The sequence below is a fragment of the Cervus elaphus genome, chromosome 25 (assembly GCF_910594005.1).
Source record: "Cervus elaphus chromosome 25, mCerEla1.1, whole genome shotgun sequence".
In the NCBI taxonomy this organism is placed as follows: Eukaryota; Metazoa; Chordata; class Mammalia; order Artiodactyla; family Cervidae; genus Cervus; species Cervus elaphus.
Window position 1 is genome coordinate 39,161,225 of NC_057839.1, and position 16,915 is coordinate 39,178,139.

Below are 16,915 nucleotides of genomic sequence, written 5' to 3' on the forward strand. Positions count from 1 at the left end.
CCATCACCTGCTTCGTCTTCTTCACAATCCTTTGTTGCTTTGCTCTTGGAGTCCTGGGATGGTATATCATCCTCACTCTCCTCTTCTGGGCTCTCCTGGGAATTCTGGGACACAGTTTCTTCACCCTCATCAAGTCCCAGTTTTTGAGATTGCCCAGCCAGAAAGCCTCTCTGCAGTTATTGAAAATGAGCATGGCTTTCGCATCTACATGTGCAAAATGTGTGCATCTACGTCGCATGTGCCTTTTTTGAGCAAAGGCACATGTTTGGGGAGTTTCATGTCCTGGTGAATCTTGGAATACCCATGCAGGTGATGAAGCAGGCTTGTGTCTAACTGGAAGGTTTCCAGTAAGCTCACCATTTTCTGGATATTTTCTAAAACTGAAGTCTAGGAGCACATGCTACTGCTTCAGAAATGAGAAGCCATGTCTGTTTAAGTAAATAATTTAAAACTTGCCCATACTACTCTTCAGATCGATGAGCTAACAGCAGATAACTATTTGGGTTAGCAGAATTGGAAAACACTCCTATAATTTTAAACTTCAAATAAATCTCAGTGCGGCTACTAGGTCATACTACCTAGTAATTCTAATAAGAGGTACTTTGAAGATAGAATGAAAAAATTTTCAGGTTACATAATTAGCCTTATTGTTGGGACTTCTCTGATGGTCAGGTGATCAATAATCCGCTTTACAATGCAGGGGATGTGGATTCGAGCCCTGGTCGGGGAGCTAAGACCCCACTTGCCACTGGGCAGCTAAGCCCCCACGCCACAGTTAGAGAAGCCCTTGAGCCACATGAAGACCCAGCACAGCCAATAAATAAATAAAACTGCTTTTTAAAAATGCCTTTATTGTTCATTTTATGATGTGTAGTACAAATATACCATCTTTCTTAGATGTCACTTTCTTTTCCTTTCTGTGATAACTTAGGTAGGAGGCTGAATTAACTTCTGGCATCTCTTAAGTTTCTCACATATTTCTTCTCCTAGGAAAATGAAGCTGTTTTCCTTTTGGATGATAAATTCGTAAATGAAATTAATTTGCTCTCAGGAAGGACAAAGAAGAAAATTCCCAGTCTTCAGCCTTTGTTGAAGGATGTTATACTCCTAACAACCTCCAGTAATGGTTAAGTAGTACTGATATTATCAAAAGGCTAGATTAACTGTATTTTTAAAAATAATTTTGGGGGTAATATTAAGGCAAGTGTTAGGCTGTAAGCATTGTATTTCTGTTTTGAAAACAGATGCCTGGCTGGCTGGGGTACTCACTTCAGGGGAGGTTTTCCTCTGGAACAAAGATCAAGATTGTTTGAAAACCATACAAGCAACTGAAAAGCCTAAGGAAATGATTAAAGCTGCAGTAGGTGGGAGTTTTTTTATTTGTTTAAATTGATTTAACTTGATATATAGGAGGAAAAGAAATATGCCTCTGCTTGTGTAAATATATGTATGTATTTCCATGTACATGTAAGTATTTTTTGATGTTGGTTGTTTGTAACACTAAGGTTCATCTTGAGGAAGAAAAATATGGCATGCCTAACAAGTCTGTGATAGCAGTGGGTTCCTAATATCACACATGAGTACATAATAAGTGTTAGTATTATTTGTACTTTTAATTTATTATTAATGTCTTAGTTTTGCTTTCTGAATGGAAACCTCATTTAGGCTCCTTGTTGTCAGAATAGATAAAATTTGTACTTTTCTGCAGGAATTCCGACTTCAGAGGTTTAGTAACTTTTTTGTTGTTTTTTTAGCAAGCTCTTTGAGACTGTACTTGTATGTATCTGGCAATGGGAAAAGAGTTCTGCTTATAACTCCTTCTGGATGCATATTCCTTTGGGAACATTTGGAATTCAAGAATGTCTTATCTTCTAAAAGCCTTTCCTTGGTGGGCCAGTGGTCCCAGATCATGCCTGAAGAAGCAATTCCTTTACCTTCCACTGAAGATAAAGAAGCCGTAGTGCACGCTGTTTTTATAAAAAATGAGGTAAAATCCAAATCAGACAGAGTGTTCTTGAAGGGGAGACCTCAGACTCTAAGAGCAGACACTTTCTGGGAAGCTGTTGAGCAGAGTGTGTAATGATAGCTGTTTATCTCCAGTCATCATTAATTGTAGTAATGGTGAAATTATCCTGGAAAAGGTATTTTTATATTTCTTGGTCCCATTTTAAAAGAGTTTATTAAAAGTGGTTTGAACTTAGAGCTTCCTTGGTCTTTCCCTAGTTTTACTTTTCCTTAGTTTTAGAATATAACTAGCTTTGTAATAAAAAAGAAACTAGAATTGGTGATATTAAGTAAGCCATTCCCAGTAAATAACGCATTCGTTAACTAAGAGACATGTGAAATAGCTGTACGATACTCTTTGTATGTGTTGACCAATATGTTATTACCCAATTTGCTATTGTTAAAAATTGCATTTTGAACTTTTGTTGTTTACCTCATGAATAGTGCCCTAGTTTAAATAATATGCAACCATAAAGGAAGAGAAAAATAAATATATAAGAATATTCCCAGTTATATAGCCAGAGTAAATGGCAATGTTTTCTTAAGAGAGTAACTACACCTTGATTTCCCACTTGAGATATGCCTCTGGCTCAGAAATAATTTCTTAGTGTTTAGCTTAATGTTAAGCTATATGTTAAGAATAAAAGTATACAGGTTCTTGATAAGTTTCATTTGTCTTACTTATGAGAAAATGTGGGGCTATTTTTTTCTTGTTTTTCTGTTCTTTCAGGGATTAGTTTATTTTCTGTTTTCCTTGCTGGTTATTTATTTTAAACATAGCAGTGTGTACATGTTAATCCCAAACTCCCTAACTATCCCATCATTCTTCCCCCTGGTAACCATAAATTCATTCTCTAAGTCTGTGAATCTGTTTTATAAACAAGTTCATTTGTATCACTTTTTTTTAGATTCCACATATACGCGATAGCATGTGATATTCCTCTTTCTCTGTCTGCCTTCACTCAGTACGACAGTTTCTAGATCCTCTTGGTTTATTTTCAGATTTATTATATACTAAAGTATGTGAAATTTATCTACAGTTATTTGGAGACTGCTGCTTGTGTTCATTTACTTTCTATTCCGGGGAATGCCTGAAGTTAGCATTTCTAGCAATTCGGTGGCATGAAAGTGTGTTTACACCTGTAAGGTGAGGTAAATGTTTCCTTCTTCTTTGTCTTCTATCTTTTTTTTTTTTTTTTTTACTATTCTGAACAGCACATGGAATCTTCTTAGTTCCCCCACAAGGAATTGAACCCGCAGCCCCTGCATTGCAAGTGCAGAGTCGTAACCACTGGACTGCCAGGGAAGTTCTTCTGTCCCTTTTGAAACATTATTATAATATCTTTTGGCCCATAAATACATAATAAGATCAGTAAATGAAGTGTGAACATCAACCTCTGAGACTTTACAAATTGTTTCTCCCTATAAGTATTGTTCTGTTTCTTTACTTTTCATTTTACATGTTTATTACAGAAAGTTTTTCTTGTTTTTATTTTGTTTCCCTTCTTGGAATTGAGAACACATAAAAGGTAAGGCTGTCTGTGGTCTTGTCTTAAGACTATAAAAAACTCCTTTGAAAACTAATTCAATTGAATTAAAAAAAAAAAGAAAACTAATTCAATTGAATTTTGAAAAGGACATAACTTACTTGAATTTACTACCATACCTTTTAAATTCTCATTTTTTTTTAATTCTCATTTTTTTAATTAAAAATAGTTTTATTTATTTTAAAAAGCCCAATGAAATAGAAAGAATGCATTTAAAAGCATATAATGACTTAAGATTTACTAAAATAGTGAGGTTTTTTTTTCTGTTTATTTTCTTTATTTTTTATGCTAGCAGTACTTTATTCTGGTGTAATTTATATAAAGTAAAATGAACAAATTTTAAATGTACAACTAGGTGTTGGTGGTTTAGTTGCTAAATTGTGTCTGACTCTTTCAAACCCATGGACTGTAGCCTGCTAGGCTCCTCTGTCCATGGGATTCTCCAGGCAAGAGTACTGGAATGGGTTGACATTCCCTTCTCCAGGGGATATTCCTGACCCAAGAATCAAACCTGGGTCTCCTGCATTGCAGGCATGTTCTTTACCAACTGAGCTAAGAGGGAAGCCCAAAAATATTTGTAATAATGTAGAAATACATGTATCTAAACTTTTAGTAGATGCCGATGTGTTTGGGGTTGGATGTAGGGCATGCTGTTACTACAAAACTCTGTATGGACCTACCTTGTTTAGTTAGCAGTTGCTCTTTTGTGCCCTGGATAAAACTTGTGAGCAGTTGCTAAAGACCCAAAATATATATGCATATGAAGGAATTTAGCTGGACCCTTCAATTTTCTGTAATGAAATATGTATTAATATAAAAAAGTTCCTATACTTCCTGTTTTCAGTTATGTCATTCCTTTCTCAGATCACTGCCATTTTGTGTTCAGTGGGCTCAGCAGGATTGCCTTCTATGCAGTCTGATCCCTAAATGTGAATCAGTGAAGTCAAGGGGAGCTCTGATTTCTGCATTTTCAAGAGATGGACTTAACCTGGCAGTAACGCTTAATCAGAAAGACCCAAAGGTCAGTAAATGTAATTTGTTTTGGGAGTAAGCTGTAAAAGAGTTTAGTTCAGTTTAGAGATTTTTTTTTTTCCCTTGAATATGGTTTGTTTTTTCTTAATACTACTTTATGTTCTTTAAATTGGTGTTTCCTGATCCAACTTGACTTTGTAAATTGGTAACATTATTTACGTTAGGTGCCGTAATTTTTGAAATTTGACCTTCAGAAGCGAGAAGAGGATAATGTAAAAGGAGGAAAGAGGGGCAAAGTGATAACTGATATTCTTAAAATGTAGTATAAAAGGGAGAAGAGTTATAGGTGGTTGGTATTGTCTTGCCAGTTGGGAAAGACGAGATAGTTCATTGATAAGATAGATCTCTAGGTCTTCAGAAATATACGTAAAATGATTTTAATTGTTTTGTTGTCTTTTTTTTCTCTTTCTAGGCAACTCAGGTATTATTTATAAACACACTGAATTTTATTACTGTCTATGGTAGCCTTAAAGGATGTAGTAATAAGAATCCTGTGGTTCCAGCCACTCTTGTCAGGTAAGGATTCTTTTTTATTTCTAAATAGTGTTTTTTTAAAAATTTTTTTAATAGTTTAATAAGTTTAAGGCTTTGATCAGTAGTGTCTAAATAGATATTTTTACAACAAATATTCTTAAAAAGAATTCTTTAAGAGATGGAAAATTCTTAAAGAGATGGAAATACCAGACCACCTTCCTGTCTCCTGAGAAACCTCTATGCAGGCCAAAAAGCAACAGTTAGAACTGGACATGGAACAATGGACTGGTTCAAAATTGGGGAAGGAGTACACCAAAGCTGTGTATTGTCACCTTGCTTATTTAACTCATATGCAGAGTATATGCGAAATACCAGGCTGGGTGAAGCATAAGTTGGAATAAAGATTGCAGAGAGAAATAGGAATAACCTCAGATATGCAGATGATACCACCCTTATGGCAGAAAGCAAAGAGGAACTAAAGAGCCTCTTGATGAAAGTGAAAGAGGAGAGTGAAAAAGCTGGCTTAAAACTCCACATTCAGAAAACTAAGATCATGGCATCTGGTCCCATCACTTCATGGCAAATTGATGGAGAAACAATGGAAACAGTGACAGACTATTTTCTTGGACTCCAAAATCACTGCAGATGGTGACTGCAGCGATGAAATTAAAAGCTTCCTGTTCCTTGGAAGAAAAGCCATGACCAGCCTAGACAGCATATTAAAAAGCAGCAACTTTACTTTGCTGACAAAGGTCCCTATAGTCAAAGCTATGGTTTTTCCAGTAGTCATGTATGGATGTGAGAGTTGGAACGTAAAGAAGGCTGAGCGCCAAAGAATTGATGCTTTTGAACTGTGGTGTTGGAGTCCCTTGTACTGCAAGGACATCAAACCAGTCAATCCTAAAGGAAATCGATCCTGAATATTCGTTAAAAGGACTGATGCTGAAGCTCCAATACTTTGGCCACGTGATGCAAAGACTTGACTCATTAGAAAAGACCCTGATGCCAGGAAAGATTGAAGGCAGGAGGAGAAGGGATTGACAGAGGATGAGATGGTTGGATGGCATCACTGACTGAATGGACATGAATTTGAGCAAAATCTGGAAATGGTGAAGGACAGGGAAGCCTGGCGTGCCTCAGTCCACGGGGTCACAAAGAGTTGGACGTGACTGAGAGACTGAACAACAACAGATAGATATTTAGATAGATAATGCAGCTTTCATCATGTGTGCTTGATGGACTTTAAAGTTTGTTTCATATGTTGGACACAACTGAGCAACTTCACTTTTCCCTAGAGAAGGAAATGGCAACCCACTCCAGCATTCTTGCCTGGAAAATCCCACGGACAGGGGAGCCTGGCAGGCTACTATCCATGGGGTTGCAAAGAGTTGGACACCACTGAGCAACTTCAGTTTATATAAGGAAGGCGTTCAGTCCTTTAAGGAAGGGTCTGATAGAGTGGAAGATACTTGAACACGTTTTCTTTTCTCTTATTTCTTTCTATGTTGTCTTAGGAAGAGTGGGATTATGATTAGGTTGAGAAATACTGGGCTTAGAGAGACTGCAATGAAGAATCCTGGGTTGGGAAGATCATTTTATATACTCAGGCTGAGGTGTTTTTAGCCTTTTAAACAAAGTTAGCATTCTCTGCATATGGGTGGACAGCACCGTAAGTGGTGATTTTGGATGGCAAGGGACCTGTGCAAGATTATAGAGGAGGAAGATTTCCTCTTCCTCTTGAATCCTTCTAATTTCCTTTTCTGAACACTTCTCTGCTGTTCTCTGACTTTTCAGCGTTTTCAGGTTCATCCAGCCATACATTTTTATTTTCTTTCTCTTCCCCAAATTTCCTTTCTAGTCTCAGTTAAGTGGTCTGTTTGACTGAGGGTGTCCATCATTTAAATGAGAAGGAGCTACTTTCTGTCCCCATGAAAGAAATATTAATATTTTAAGACAGTTAAGGAGTGGTAAAGATGGCTTTGGCAAGAGGGAATCTGCTCTTGAATGGAGCTCTAGCAGGCTCCTGAGAGACAGGCACGGTATTGACCTTCAAATCTACTGGTAGATCTTAGTTATGGATATCACTAGGATTAGAAGTTGTTCTGGCTATAATGTAAGTGACTTAAAAGATTTAGATTTTTAGGTAGTATTTTCATCTTATGATTTGTTTATGAATGTAAGTAAATTTCTAATTGTTATGTTGTATGAACTAGATGTTTATGAGCAAACTCCTTTCTTCTTACTTATTTCTTGGGAAGTAAGATACACAAAATGTATGTGACATTTGCCTACTATTCATTCTTTTGCCCTTATTTTTGGAAGTATCTCACCCCTTCTTGGCCATTATAAATTGTTAGAGACATTGTAGAGAGTCCTTTCTAAACATCTTGTTTTGCTTTTTCTAGGTCATACTGGGTAGGTGATGTCAGCTGGACTCACGATAGTCTTTTTCTGGCTTGTGTGTTAAAACGTGGCTCCCTGGTTTTATTGACCTGTCATGGTGAATTGCTAACGTTAATTACATTTGGTTGCTCTATAGAATTTGGGCCAGCAGAATTTATTCCTCTTCACCCACTAATAACATATAGGTGAGATATTTGAATCATTTAATTTATTTACAGAAATTTTTCTCTTTTGGTATTACTTTACTGTGTATTTTTTTTTAATATAATTTCATGTTTCAAACTGTCTTTCTCTTTATTTGAGTCTGTCATCTCAATACCTGTTTCTTATTTATAGTTTTCTTCTATTTCTTTTTGTGGCTTAATCCTGGTGAAAATTTGACAATGTGACTATGTAAGTATATGTTATTTAAATATTTAACAGCACTAAAAAATGTAACTTCTTTGATAATAAAAATTAATAAAAGCGTGATATGTCTTTTATTGTTTTAAAAGCAAAGCACTTAGATAAAAATTAACTTGGCATGTGGATGTATCTGGCTTCCCAGATGGTAAAACCCGTCTGCCAGTGTAGGAATGTAAGAGACATGGATTTGATCCCAGGGTCAGGGAGATCCCCTGGAGGAGGGCATGGCCACCCACTCCAGTATTCTTGCCTGGAGGATCCCCATGGACAGAGGAGCCTGGCGGGCTACAGTCCATGGGGTCGCAAAGAGTTGGACATGACTTAAGCAACTGAGCACCCATGGGTGTATCCCTTTTTTCCCAAAGGGAAAAAGGGGAAGGTTGTTGGAAATGGATAGTAGACTTTAGAATTCAGCCATATTTAAATTTTAAATTGTGAGGTCATGTAGCAGTTTGGCTTTGGAGTCAGATCAAGAATCAAACTTACTGTGTGACCAAATCAATCAACTTACTGGTTGTGTGACTTTGAGTAAGTTACTCTTTGAGCCTCATTTTCTTTTACTCTGAAATGAAGATGGCAGTAATTGTCTCTTAGACGTGAAGGAATGAAGCAAGATAATAAATAATTATAAATTGCTTTAGCACAGTTCTGGCATAAAGTAAGAGCTCAGTAAATCTTTGTTTTTATTGATGTTGATATTATTATGTTTGGGTAGGCACATATAGATAGCTGTTTACAAAACAAAAAATTGGAAAAGGTCTTTGAAACTAATCCATTACCTTTGCTTTACAGAAGGAAAACTGAGGAGGGATGTGCCCTTGATTATATTTAACAAAATATTTTACTTAATTTCTAGCAATAGATAATTATGATGGAAAAACTTGTCACTTCCTGCAGTGAAAGTGTTTTTTCTTATTATGGTCTGATTCATAAATTGACTTAAATTTCGTCACTTAAATCATTACTTAAATATTAGTATTTAAGATCTTTCAGAATGGATTGTTTTTTCTGATTACAAAAGTAATACATATTCATTATTTTTAAAAGCTTAATCAAATGTTACAAAACTAAATACTATCGAAAGTGAAAAACTTGTAATCCTATTCCTTAGAGATAACAATTATTAGCATTTTAGTGTGTTGTCCTCTTAATTTGAAAATTTTGTATAACATGTGCAATAACAACATTAATTTAATTTTTAAAACAAATTATATGATATATGCTGTTTACTATTTTGCTTTTTTGATTTGACAGTATGTCTTATACATCTTTCCATGGAGTCACTTTTTAATGGCTTTATAAATTTTGTAGAATGTACTTTTAAAACCAACCTTCTTTGTGGACCATTTGGCTCATATAATCTATGTTTGATTATTTTCCTAACCAGAAAAAAATACATTTTGGTTCTCTGTTCTCTTTATACTTACAAAGCCCCAAAGTTAATAATTAGTGATATTAAGTAATCAGTTGATATTAAGAAATCAGAATTAGGTATGCCACTGTAACAATAAATAACTACATTTATATGGAAACTCAGTCAAATTTAACCTTGAGCTGATAAAATTTTACTCATCACCATCCTCTCCAAATGTTTCTTAATAACAAGAATACTCACAGCTCCTATTTATATTCTTACAAGGACATTTAAATATATAGTAAGAAAGAAAATTAACTGCTTAACTGTCTTTAATAGTAGAAATAACAGCATCAGTTTTTTTCTAAAAGAGGTATAAAACTGGATTACAAACAATATTACAAACAATAGAGTATGTGCCACAATTCTTGGAAAATTTTAAAAAACCCACCAGCCTCTGTATTATTTAATTACTTGTGTTTTCCTCACAGATCTGTGCACATTTAATATTTTCTGTTTAATTTGCTTGCTTTTTCATCATTCTGAAATGTTTGTTTTGTTTTTTCTTTGAAATAATGTAACTGTTTTTTTAAAAGATTTTCCTCTCACTAATTCTTGAATTTTGATATTTGTTTGTTAGACCACAGCAGTTTACACTTCAAGATTCAAATAATTCTGTAGATTCATCAGCTTCAGATAATGACCCTATGAGACAGAGATTCTCTATAAAAGCACACTCACGATTACCCTACCTCATTATTTCTGATGGATACATGGTCACAACCCTTCGATTTCTTGATAATCTGTCTCCATCGGTGCTCATGAGATCCCTTCTACTTGATTCAACGCAGAGGCTTGAGAAAACATACGAGAGTGTGATACTGTGTAAGGTATGGTGCTCTTTGGTACCATCAGTAAAAGCTGGCTTCTCAGTCTTGTTTTTAATTTATTTATTTTTAACTGAAGGATAATTGCTTTTCAGTATTGTGTTGGTTCCTACCGAATGTCAACATTCTCAGTCTTTTTAAATTTAAAACTGTACTGACAGGGGTGTCCTTGGATTGCATATGTTTGTCTATAGAAGTTATAATTATAGTACAGTTATGGATAAAATTTTGCTCTTGGAAATCTTCTTTCTTCTACAGCCAAAAGGCAAAGGTCTGAACTTGCGATCATTGAATTCCCTAAGATCTAGCTTGTTAAAGCACCAAAGAAATGAAAATGTAGCTGATTCTACTGTTCCCAAATTCTTACAAGCAGAAGAAACATTGAAGTTAAATGAAGAAACAGCAGACCTGCAGGTACTTGCTAGCAATGTTTTATTTATTTTGAACACTTATGTACTGATTTTATTCCAAGAAACATATTTTGATTTCCTGTTATTAAAGAGAAGAGAAATTTGATAGTACTAAACTGATTCTACTTGTAAGGAATTAAATGATATTAATAATAATTTTTTTCTCACTCATGTTTTAGGATTTTGAAGCAGAAGAGACTGATGACGGCAGATGTTTTCCAAACAACTTATTCTCTTTTTGGAACCAAAAAAATGATCTGTTATTTAGTAGTGCTGATGAGGGAAGATTGGAATTTGCTTCTATGTTTGATACGATACATGCAAAAGATAATACTGAGGAAACAGATAAAGCTGTTACAGAACTGCACTCTGTCCAGAAAAATCTCCTTGCAGCATGGACTATAGGAATTTCAAAAAATGTGGCAGAAAAAAATTTAATGTTAAATTACACAGTAGTTTGTATCACTCATTTTTTGTATATTCTTCAGTTTATAAAATGTCCTTTTCCCAAACTTGATCTTTTTTTAAGCAAGAGCTCAAAACATAATACATGGGTACTTTGTATCTTTCAACTTTTTCATCAGTGTTTATCAATCCAGTACTGGGATATGAGATACAAGCAAGATGTAGGACATTTGGTGAAGCTGACCTCAAATACTATAAAGCTTTTGCTCACACAGCAACAACAGGATCAGTTATTCTCAGAGAAGATTTTAGCCTGTTTTCATTTACTCAGAATGGTAGCTGATCATTTAAATGGCATGTACAGTCTTCAGCCTGAAGTTATTTCAACATCAGCTGATGGAAGTAGAAGAGTAAAGCAAGACTCATTGGTGTTACCCATTTTTCAAGTGTTTCAAGATAGTGATTCTTGGGAACACTGGTCTTGGAACTCATCTTTCAAGATTCGTCCTCAAGTATTAAATTTCGTGCAACAGCCAGGACACAGGTACAGTGACTTTACTGTTAGGAGACTATCAGCATTGTAGATTCTTCAAAATTGAGATATAATTCCCATACGGTAAAATTCATTATTTTAAAGGGTACAAGTGAGTCATTTCTATTATAGTCACAAGGTTGTAGAATGAGTAGCACAATTTCCAGAATATTTTTATCACTCCCAAAAGAAACCTGGTACCATTAGCTCTCAGCATCATAGATTTTATGTTATTTAAAATTATTTATGCCAAACATTTTTCAACACACATTATTAGTCTTGGGCAATCATGATACTGTTGAAAGATTTTTATTTAGATAAGCATTATAGAAAAAAATGACCACAGGTGTGTAAAGCATTTATGAAAGTTTTAAAAATGTGCATTTTTTTTGACTCTGTGCTATCTTTGAATCTGATCAATTGTATGCATATTATTACCTCAGGGAAGAATACATGGAGAAAAAAAGGCTAATGAGGAGGCTATACTCATTAGCTATACTCTTAATAAAGGCTAAAAAAAGGCTGTACTCATTCTTATCCCTAGTCTGAAATTTGATTTTTATGATTACTTTATTCTGTGTGCAGATTGATTGTTCTCTGGAGAATATTGTACAGTAAGACTTTATGGTATCAAACACAGTTAAGTCAAAGAGTTCCTGAAGATGGCATGCAGTTAACTGAAAAGATGACACATGAAACATCTGCTGTCAAGTCCCTGTTATGCCATATACAGGCTGAACTGCAGACTGCTGGAGTTCGCTTGAACCAGACCTTAGAACTTAAATCTATCAACGGTCAGTATCTTATAAACAATTTCTAACCCTAGGTGTAAGCGATAGAAGGTTGTTGGGCTTTGATTTTATTGGTTGGCTGTAATTATTTTGTTTTTTTCAAAATAATTTCTGGCTGAGCTATATCCGCTAAATTTTAAAACAAGTAAGTTTTTATAAAGTAATTTAATTAACCAGGGCTAACTGTTGGTTAAAAATTTTGTAGGGGAAGAGTGTTTCCTACTAGGATCATATGAAAAATCTGTTCAAATATGGAAGAAAGCTCTACAAGAAACCCAAGAAAAAGGTAGGAGAGAAAGGTAGAGGGTATTAAAAATAATATTACTTGCCATAATGTTAGTGGGACCATATTTTAGCATGCTGTTTGTTCTTAAAAATGATTTCAGATTCTGAGAACTGACAATTTCTTAATACTTAAATAAAACACATACTGTAAGTACCTTGACTGTTAGAAATAGTTACTTAAAATTAGTCTTGGAATTTGTAGCACCAAGACTTTTTTATCCTGTCTGTAGATAAGACTCCTCTGTCCTTTTTTGGTTAGTGATGGAACCTGTGATTGATTGGTAATGGGAAAAAAAGAGACTTAAATTCTAAATTAAAAAAAAAAAAAAAGTCATTTAGTAAGATTGCAAGTATCTCCATGGGATGCTATGAGTCAAATAAGGTGCTATTATCAACTTAGAGAAACTTGAAGCTAAGGTTCTCTGCCCTTAAGTAATTCAACTTTAAGAATTTCCTGTGAGTTAGACTTATTATGGGGCTACATGGAGTTTTTGATGAGAAAATAGGTGTGTGGATTCTAGAAACTGGTGATAGCTTTTATGATATAGGGCTGAGGGTATAAGATGATAGAGGTTCTCAGCCAGGACTTTGGAGCTCCTTGACTGCCACTACTGGTCAGGTTTGACCAATTATTAAATTTATTTTCTGGCTGCTGTGGCTATGTATTGAGGGCCTGCTATGTGTATTAGACAATAAGAATAACTGAAATAAGCAAGTTTTCCCTCAAATTGCCCACAGTGTGGAGGATAGATTACATAAACAACTAGCATGTTTCTCATTATGCTTTATGATATTTGCTGGGGGAGCACACAGTCTGAACTGGAGTGCAAACATCAGTCTGGAGAAAACCTGGAGGAACAGATACGTGAAACTGAGTGAAAATTGTTCAGATGACAGAGTGGGAATGGTGTAGCAGAGGATATAGCACTCCAGAAGCAAGAAGACATGAGAAACCATGGCAGTTTGGTAAATTGCAAGTAGTTCAACAGGACCAGGTTATTTGAAACATATATGTAATATTGAGGATAGGGTGGTGAGTGCTAAAGTGAAAGGCGAGAACAGGTAATAAGGGAAGATACTTTGCAGTGCCATGGGATTGAGATTTTATCCTGGAGACAGTGGGATCTGTTAAGATACAGAAAGAGTACTTTTCAAATAGACATAGGCCATTTGGAAAGATCACTTTGGTACATTACGGAGGACCATTTGTAGGAGTGTGTTATAGAGATGTGGGTTTTACCTAGAAGCAAGAAAATTAGTCAGTTGAAGAGGTCCTGAAGCAGAGCAACGTCAAGAGTTCTGGGGAACAAAAGTCACATTTGTCAGATGTTTAATAGGTTTGATCAGGTGAACTTGTGACTGAGTAGAGAAAGAAGTCTCATGTAGTTCTCAGATTTGGAGATTGTACAGCTGGATGAAGAAGAGTGGCGTTCAGTGTGATGAGAAGTTCTCATGAAGAAAAGTTTTCATAAGGAGTTTTATTCTAGACCTTTTAATTTAATTTCCAGTTGTATCCATTTGGAATGGTTTCTTGTAATGGAGACTGAAAGTAACAGTGGCTTCAACAAGAAGTTTATTTCTCTTAGGAAAGGAGGCGAGGAGTTGACAGTCGGGCTGATTTGGGATTTCTGTGGTCTCATCAAGGACTCAAGCTTATTTAGTGTTTCTACTCCATCATCCTTAGTGCATTGCTTCCACTCTTAAGGCTGTTGCATGAGTTAATATGGGTGCTGGAGTCCCAGCCATCATGTACATAATCCAGGTAACAGAAAGGAGGAAGGCAGGAGGGGCAAGGGAGGGTACACCTCCTTGCTGAGATAGCTCTCTTTACTCAGCTTGTCTGGCGGCTCTACACTATATTATCTCTTGGTTAAGAACTTTGTCATATTTTCTCATGGCCATATCTAGCAAGAAATTGTGATCTGAGTGCATTGGAACCCCGAATAAAATTAGAATTCTTTCACTCAGAATGGTGGATAAGGGGTAGGTAACCTTAGCAATCTCAGTCCTAAGCACCTTTTAGATATTTGAAAACAGTGGTCAAGGGATCCAGTCTTAATCGATGGTTATTTCTTCTCTGGAAAGTCTCTTTGACTGTCTGTTTGATGTATGTGTGGTTTCTTGTGTGTGTTTTTAATTTGTGTTTTTAGCATGTGCCCTTCTGTTTCATACCATGTATACTTGAGAGAGATGCTGTTAGTGGACCTCAGTTAGTACTGCGATGAGTATTGGCACCTCTTCTTGGATAAATTCTTAGTCATCCTAGGACCTGACCACAGAAAATAAAATTGTTAAGAATTTACAATGAAAAAGAACAAAATATTGCTGACCTGTTTTTTTTTTTTTTTTTTTTTTACTCAATTGTGAAACAGGTACAGAAAAGTTCACATGACATGAGTGTACAGTTGATGAATTTTTATAAACTGAACATTTCTGTCTGCCCAGCACCCAGATTAAGAACATTACCTAGCTAACATGTTTTCTAATGTAATTCTGCCCTATTTAAGGAGGAAGAAGGACATGTTTTCTTCAGCTTCGCTATTATCTTTCTCTTTTATACTGCCACCTCTATAACTATAATTTAAATGATGCTCAAGGATTATGTGATCAGCTAGTAAGAGAACTACTGAAATGGTCCCACCTTCCTGTAAAAGAAAATGAAGATTGTTCAGGTATGCTTTTCAAAAATCAATATTTTTGTTTGTTTGTCTTTTAATGCCATCTGTTGGGTTTAATGTGTTTTGGTTCCTCAATATAAAATCAGTATGTTTAATGTTAGCAATTTGTATTTACAGGTTTAGCTATGAAATTGCTTATGCATAAAAGTTGGCTGCTCTGCTGCATTGTGGTGAATTTTTGGACTGTCAGCTTCTCGGCGGCAAAGATCATGTTTTTGCTTGTTTTTAACCTTTGAGTCTCTCAGCTTAGTGGTACTTGCCTGCTGAGCTGTTATAATTGTTGTCTCATGTCTCACAGCCCTGTTTGTTAGACATAATGTCAGGTATCCAATGTCAGGTACTTTTCCTTAACATGTTTGTATTTTCTCTAATGGTTGCTTAAGGTGGTTTGTTAAAGTGATCAAAAGCACTTTCAGACATTTTCAGGGCCTTTTTAAAATCTGTTTAAGAGGTTGTAGAATATTTGGATTGTCCTTTTTTTTTTAAAAAAGGCGTATATAAATTAAGCAATAACCAAAGTGAAAGATGGGCTTCCCTGGTGGCTCAGTGGTAAAGAATCTGCCTGTCAATGCAGGAGACCCAGGAGACACTGGTTCAGTTCCAGGATGGGGAAGATCCTCTAGGGAAGGAAATGGTAACCTATTCCGGTATTCTTGCCTGGGGAAGTCCCATGGACAGAGGAGCCTGGTAAACTGCAGTCCATGGGGTCGCAAAGAGTCAAACACAACTTAGTGACTAAGCAATAGCAACAGAGTGAAAGACATCTATATGAATGAGCACATAATGTATTTGTAATGCTGTTTTACAGTGGTAGACCATGAGATGTATACTTTGCATATGAATGTGTCAGAAAGGCCAATATATCAGTACTTTCTAAATGGTATTCATGACTCTAAATGGAGTATTTGTTTGTTTTTTCCTAATAACTGATTATTTATTGGTTTAAAAATCATTTACTGATGGAAAGTAGAGATCAAAAGAAATTAGTTTACAAAAGGCTTTGAAAAATAGTTTGAGAGGGTTTGTAAAACTCTTTCTTTGATTTTTACCAGTTTATCATTTTTGTCCAGGAGAACAGTATTAGTTTGTTTGGTTTCAGCCACTGTGGTCTCTTTTTTTTTTTTTTTAAGGTGAAATAGGTAGTAGAATGGGTTTCCTGGGTAGCTCAGCCAGTGAAGAACCCACCTGCAATGCAGGAGACCCCGGTTTGATTCCTGGGTCAGGAAGATCTCCTGAAGAAGGGATAGGCTACCCACTCTAGTATTCTTCAGTTTCCCTGGTGGCTCAGACAATGAAGAATCCACCTGCAATGCAGGAGACCTGGGTTCGATCCCTGGTTTGGGAAGATCCCCTGGAGGAGGGCATGGCAACCCATTCCAGTATTCTTGCCTGGAGAATCCCATGGACAAAAGAACCTGGCAGGCTACAGTCCCTAAGGATCACAAAGAGTCAGACATGACTGAGTGGCTAAGCACAGATCGTAGAATACTATGAAATTTTATTCTAGGACTCCTCTATTTTCTCTGCATTTTTTAAATTTAATTTTTGTTTTATATTGGGGTGTAGCTGATTTACAATATTGCATTTCAGGTATACTGCTAAATGGTTCAGTTATACATATACATATATCCATTCTTTTTCAGATTTTTTTCCCAAGTAGGTTATTACAGAATACTGAGTAGAGTTCTCCATGCTATACAGTAGGCCC

The 16,915-nt window shown here is 35.7% G+C and overlaps 1 protein-coding gene across 14 annotated transcripts in view; it reads left to right on the forward strand.

The window, feature by feature from the left end:
• Nucleotides 1–16,915, forward strand: part of CPLANE1 (ciliogenesis and planar polarity effector 1) — a 107,267-nt gene that overhangs the window by 3,359 nt on the left and 86,993 nt on the right. For all 14 annotated transcript variants that reach the window (XM_043887302.1, XM_043887301.1, XM_043887309.1 and 11 more), the window contains exons 3-15: nucleotides 991–1,126; nucleotides 1,245–1,364; nucleotides 1,755–1,987; nucleotides 3,045–3,151; nucleotides 4,416–4,572; nucleotides 4,996–5,099; nucleotides 7,463–7,645; nucleotides 9,860–10,109; nucleotides 10,365–10,520; nucleotides 10,696–11,465; nucleotides 12,039–12,247; nucleotides 12,450–12,530; nucleotides 15,037–15,201. In XM_043887302.1, the coding sequence (XP_043743237.1) occupies nucleotides 991–1,126; nucleotides 1,245–1,364; nucleotides 1,755–1,987; nucleotides 3,045–3,151; nucleotides 4,416–4,572; nucleotides 4,996–5,099; nucleotides 7,463–7,645; nucleotides 9,860–10,109; nucleotides 10,365–10,520; nucleotides 10,696–11,465; nucleotides 12,039–12,247; nucleotides 12,450–12,530; nucleotides 15,037–15,201 (2,671 nt within the window). The remainder of the gene's footprint in view (nucleotides 1–990; nucleotides 1,127–1,244; nucleotides 1,365–1,754; nucleotides 1,988–3,044; nucleotides 3,152–4,415; nucleotides 4,573–4,995; nucleotides 5,100–7,462; nucleotides 7,646–9,859; nucleotides 10,110–10,364; nucleotides 10,521–10,695; nucleotides 11,466–12,038; nucleotides 12,248–12,449; nucleotides 12,531–15,036; nucleotides 15,202–16,915) is intronic.